The sequence below is a fragment of the Astatotilapia calliptera genome, chromosome 10, assembly GCF_964374335.1.
Source record: "Astatotilapia calliptera chromosome 10, fAstCal68.1, whole genome shotgun sequence".
Lineage (NCBI taxonomy): Eukaryota > Metazoa > Chordata > Actinopteri > Cichliformes > Cichlidae > Astatotilapia > Astatotilapia calliptera.
In genome coordinates this window covers 206,474-211,776 of record NC_137431.1, presented here as the reverse complement: position 1 = coordinate 211,776, position 5,303 = coordinate 206,474, and the positions used below count along the sequence as shown (strand labels likewise).

The 5,303-nt window shown below is 41.3% G+C and overlaps 1 protein-coding gene across 4 annotated transcripts; it reads right to left on the bottom strand.

The window, feature by feature from the left end:
* On the bottom strand, nt 1–4,888 carry LOC145431329 (uncharacterized). Of its 4 annotated transcripts, none has more exons than XM_080306946.1 (7): nt 3,941–4,885; nt 3,076–3,203; nt 2,701–2,771; nt 2,149–2,277; nt 1,807–1,922; nt 975–1,048; nt 1–123 (listed from the first exon to the last, which is right to left on the bottom strand). In XM_080306946.1, exons 1-4 carry the CDS (start codon nt 3,961–3,963, stop codon nt 2,188–2,190), a joined length of 312 nt encoding a protein of 103 aa, XP_080163072.1. In that variant the 5' UTR covers nt 3,964–4,885; the 3' UTR covers nt 1–123; nt 975–1,048; nt 1,807–1,922; nt 2,149–2,187. The 4 variants fall into 4 exon arrangements, 3 of the variants coding, with proteins under 3 accessions (XP_080163072.1, XP_080163073.1, XP_080163071.1); XR_013911621.1 differs by having other exon boundaries at nt 35–136; nt 3,140–3,203; nt 3,941–4,888; XM_080306947.1 differs by having other exon boundaries at nt 35–136; nt 3,076–3,200; nt 3,941–4,887.
* Between the last annotated feature and the right edge of the window lie 415 nt (nt 4,889–5,303).

Genomic DNA, 5,303 nt, shown 5'->3' with positions numbered 1-5,303 from the left:
CTTGAGTGTGCGAGTGGTGAAGAGGCAAACATACATAATCAGAGGTTTTCTCTTGCTCCGATGTCCCACTGGAGTTGGACAGCTGAGTGTTATTCTTAAAGTCAGACTTCTCCACAGCAGCATCTGGAAACAGATACTGAGACACAAACACAAATAAATAAGTCTGTCATTTAGAAACTCTGTTGTTTTATAGATGTTAGAAGAATTAAACAAGTGGAGCTCACGTAGTCATCACTTCATGATAAAACACAGGATGCTGATCGCTCAGTGGCAAAAGCAGGATGTGACCAGAAGTAGACAATAAAAATAAGAACGCTGCCTGATATCCTGTTTAAGATGACGCTCTTGTGCTTTACTGAGCTGCTGTCAGATGGGATCAATATCTGTGGCCAGCACTCTAAGACATAAATGCAATTACGGCTGTAGTTTTAAGATTCAAGGCTGTCTTAGCTCGAGCTCGAGCTGCTGAGTGTGACAGGCTCAACAGTAACCAGGAAGGAAAAACTGTTTGTGAAAAGAAGCAGAGGAGCCACATCAGTACGAGTCAAACTACCACACGGAGGAAGTAGGAGGCCCCCACATAGAACAATGAGGAAAAAAAGACACTTTATTTGTCCTTTACTATGTTCTTTCTATCGGTAGCTTGATTACATCCGTCTTATCTGCTGCGTATCATTTGATGCATGAATTTCAGCCTCTTGGCATAGAAATAGTTTCCTCTGTGCTGTTCGGACAAAAAACAAAGCCATAAAAAGTCTTCACACATCACACAACAATGTGTATGTTTGTAATGGATCCAAGTGTATTAGCAACCAGAAAAATACTACATTAAGGTCAGTGCACTTAATGCACTGACCTTAATGTAGTATGTAGCGGTGTGTTTGAAATCTGTACTGACTAGTAAAACCTCTGTGGTCAGCCCCAAAGCATCATGGTCTCCGTTCCTGAGTGTCCCACTGATCAGTTTAACTTACCCAGTAAACACTGAGGATTTTCAGCCGTCCTGACTCGAACTGACCAGTGAGGAGCTTGAAGAGGGTCGAGGTCACTGTTGGGTGATAAACAGAGTAAACAGTAGAGGAGAGTTTCTGATACACTTTTAGTTAAAGGGTTTTTATAAGTAATGAGTCATGTTTGATTACATGTGACGAAGTCCTTCACCAGTAATCAAGATAATTACACATGTAAGCATTTCCTTATGTCACACTCAGTTTGTCCCTTCATGCACAAGCTTGTTAGACCTGTGCCAGCTCTGTTTGGGCCTTACAATCAAACCCATGTACGTTTACCCTTTTAATAAACTGCTCCACCCATTTCCTACTTTACGAGTGAAATATGAAGCAATGCAGTGTGTACACGGATGCAACACTCAGTGCTCAGCGCAGCGTTTTGTGTGCTATAGTGCAAGTGAACAGCTCACTCCCATCAAAGCTTTTCCATTGGATCGTTAACACAAACACCAAATGTCAGGAGGACATGCGCCTCAAACTGGAGTTGTCTTTCTAGCCTGGGTACTGTGTTATCCTTGTCTGTATACCGAGCTTCTTATTAATAATCAGCTCTGCACAGGAGCAGAAGCAGAGTCCAGCCTGTTGCTCTTACAGTATAATACTCATAAAGAAAGTACAGTAACCGTGGTTAGTCACTGAGCAGCCCGGTGCGTTTCTCTTGATTTCTTTAGTCAGGGTAAATTCATTCACCTGCACGGGTTAGCTAAACGAACTTTACAAAACAAGTTTCCCCGACAGCCGAGTGCTCACCTAAGGACCTAAGTTACGGATTAGCTTACACACACATTTAACTTACCGAAAATAATACGGTGGGGCCTCAGGTCCTCCTGTCTGGTAGTCCAATTTACTGAAGAACACCTCAGGCTGTCACTTTGAAATAGCCGGTAATGTAAACGCTGGACCTCTCAGCATCTGCCATTCCCGAACAGACACATGCAAGTTTGTCCGTGACTGCAGCCGCGCTGTACATTTATTTCAGTTTCAATATTTTTTTCAGTTTCAATATTTTTTTCGGTTTCATTTCAAGGTGGCATCGTTCTGATCCCATACACACACAAATTGATTTACAAGTACAAAATATTTATGAGCACAATTTGAGCCCATATACTCTCTCTACCACAGCTGCCTTTGAACTTGCCTGGCCAGGTCTGAGTCCAGCTTTGCTACTCCTGCCAGGTCACATGACACAGGGGTGTGCTCTGATGTCAGCAGGCAGGTCAGTGGAGCCCTCTGGTGGTGGATATACGGCAGTGAAACAGGAGGAGGCCTGAGAACAGACAGCAGGCTTAACTAGCAGGACAAAGTAGCATGTAGTACTTGAAGGAGTCATCACAGCCAATCAGCTCTCAGGAAAATGGAACATCACATACATTTGCTCTTCTTTGATTTTCATCAATGTATTTCCTTTGATAGATTTTCCGTCAACACTTCTGCTTGATTAGAAGCTCATAGGCAGTTCCTGTCACTCTACAATAAAACAATGTAAAGGCTGCGCTCTCTGCCCTCCCTAATTTGACATATTTTGTTGTTTTGTGTGTGTGTTTGTCTGTGTGAAGTTTTGATGTGTGTGTGAAAAACACAATTTTGAAAACACTGGAAAAAGACCTCAAGACATGTTTTCCTTTACTTTCTATGAAACAACAATTCCCACCAAGGCTTTTCAGTGTGAAATTTAGTGTATAGAAAATACCTGTGCCAGGTTGTCTCCATCTAGTGGTGAACATGGCCTCACCACTACACCACCATCAGGTGAGCTTTTCACTGTGCACAGTGACACAAAAGTCATTTAACAATTTTAAAAAAAGCAATGTTACAGATTCAGTAAGAACTGAAGTTTATCATAATCCTTCAAGTTTCATTCAGTAACAGCAGCTTTTTAATATTATTGGCTATATTTTAGAGTCACATTTATATGAAATGTCAAACAATCACAGAGTGACACTGAACTAAACAATCAATGCCATGTGAGTTGTTCTTGTTTGTTCTTTATCTCAGATTTATTGTAAGCAGCGGGAGTAGAAGCTAAAGAAAAATAGTAAAGATATGAATGAATCTCTGCTCTTACAGCTTTTATTGTGCCATAATGTCTGCTTTGAAACTGTCCTCTTGCTCGTCTCTTGGATGCTCACCTCTTCTTCACCTGTTCCTTTCACCAAACTGCTGCACTCTCGTTCTCTGCTCTCGCCTCCTCTTCTGATTATAATTAGATGCAGTCAGCATGTGCCAAACAAACTCCCCCCAAATCGATCATGTTTGATATGATGATGACGTTTTTAACATCTTATTTATGCACTTGTTGGGTGGGAAAGAGTAAACAAAGATGGGGCATAGAAGCAGAACTGAGTCCTACGTGTGGCGGGACAGTAACTGTGTGTGTATATGTAAGCATTTAAACACTGCAGAGAGTCAAATTAACAGTAACACTATTTTGTCTAAGTCCGCCATTGTAGAAATTCATTTCACCGAAACAATAACATGGCGCACAATGTGACAATAAACGTATAAAACACAAATTCTTACCTAGCAGGAGAATAAATAATCAGTATTTTAAGGCTACTGCATGTATAGATGTCACTGCTGGCTCACATAAGCTAGCTCTGAGACCCGCCAGAGTTTACGCCACAGTTGACTGTCGCGAAAGAGTCGTAAATCACCGGCATTGTAAAACTTAAAATGATTCCAGGGCATGTTATAAAACACCCAATAGATGTACTGGATATTAAACGGTATCAAACGACTAAATGAACACAGGGTTACAATTACATGCTCACGTCGTCACATCGAGAGTTTATTCATTAATCATCAGAGTTCAACAATGTTACATCCAGTTGAAAACAGCTTCACTAACGCCAGCAAAACAGGCTAACAGTATATAAGAGCACAGAAACAGCCGTGCTTATCGACAGCTCGACATATCCTCAACAACTCACCTCAGTATGTGTAACCCGTTCATGTGTTACGCCTGTTGTTCTTGCGTTGTGTTCTGGCGTGAAAGTAAGAGGCAGGAGACAGTACTGGGTCTTTGGCTCTTTACTGCACATCTGCAACACAGAAACATGTGTCTGATCTGTGTGTGTCACGCGACTGCCAGTACACCTCTCCTCCGGCCATGCTGAAAGCAGCTGTGTCTGCAGCTTCATTAACACTACAATAATATAATGAATCAAATACAACAAATTGTTTTAAAACATTAACTTAAGCTCTCAAAAACAAAAAGCACAAAATAAATAATATGTCACTGAAAAAACATCAAAAACAACTTATAAGAACAATAAACAAAATAATTCAAAAACAAATAAACAGTCAGATAAATACAATTCAATAACCAGGACCCAATATTCTGGTACTTATAGTTCAAACATTATACTTCAGTACAATTATATTAATAACCGCCATCTAACAGGCAGTACAACACTGTACTTATAAAAACAATGACTGAAAGACAGCATCTCCAAAACATAAGGACATCTCCATACCTGCAACACAGAAATATGTGTCTGATCTGTGTGTGTCACGCGACTGCCAGTACACCTCTCCTGACGAAGGAAAAAAGAGTGCATGCTGTTAAAAAAAGACTGCCGCGAGTAGCCGCTAGCAATCAGGCTAACTTAGCATGCTAGCATTTTAGCTGCGTTCTCGGCTAAAACTCATAAGCGTATATTAGTGAACTCCGCCCTCCACAAAACTTATCCCGAATGAGTCTCTTAATGACAAACAAAAACGCGGCGGTTTGGCTGTATTCACATTGCAGCTTGGGATCTGAACAAACTTTAATTAGCTGCGAGCAAAGTGGCAGTGACTTACCTCCGGCCATGCTGAAAGGAGCTGTGACCGGGGCACACATGCACGCGCCTACGTCACCACGCAGCGCACACACACACATGAACGCACTATACACATATGCAGCATATTTATTTTACTTGGTTTTAGAGTTGGAGTATTTACATATTGATATGAAATATTTTGCTGCTGAGCAGCAGAGCTCCAAAGCGTCCCCCTGTAACCATGGTTACGCAGATGCTTTCCGACTGTCACGTCACCGAGGAGAACCTGTTTCAAATGTATACCTGGATCAACCTGCAATCAGTTTGAAAAGTTTTCTGCTGAGATCCGCAGCTCGACTTCCTGGCACCCCGGGATAAGATGAGTTGCTGTGTTTTTCACGGAGAAAAAATAACGTCAGTGTTAGATGAAAAAAAAAAGATGCAAGCAGAAGAGGACAGCAGATTGAGAAGAGATTTATTCAAACGGTAAGGAGCTTCTAACAAGTGATATCTGATGAGCTTAAAACTT

Coding starts and splice junctions, on each gene's coding strand:
- LOC145431329 (XM_080306946.1), bottom strand. CDS start 3,963: ATGAACGGGTTACACATACTGAG. Junction 3,204..3,940: donor AACGGGTTACACATACTGAG/GTGAGTTGTTGA, acceptor AATTATAATCAG/AAGAGGAGGCGAGAGCAGAG. Junction 2,772..3,075: donor ATTATGGCACAATAAAAGCT/GTAAGAGCAGAG, acceptor CACTGTGCACAG/TGAAAAGCTCACCTGATGGT.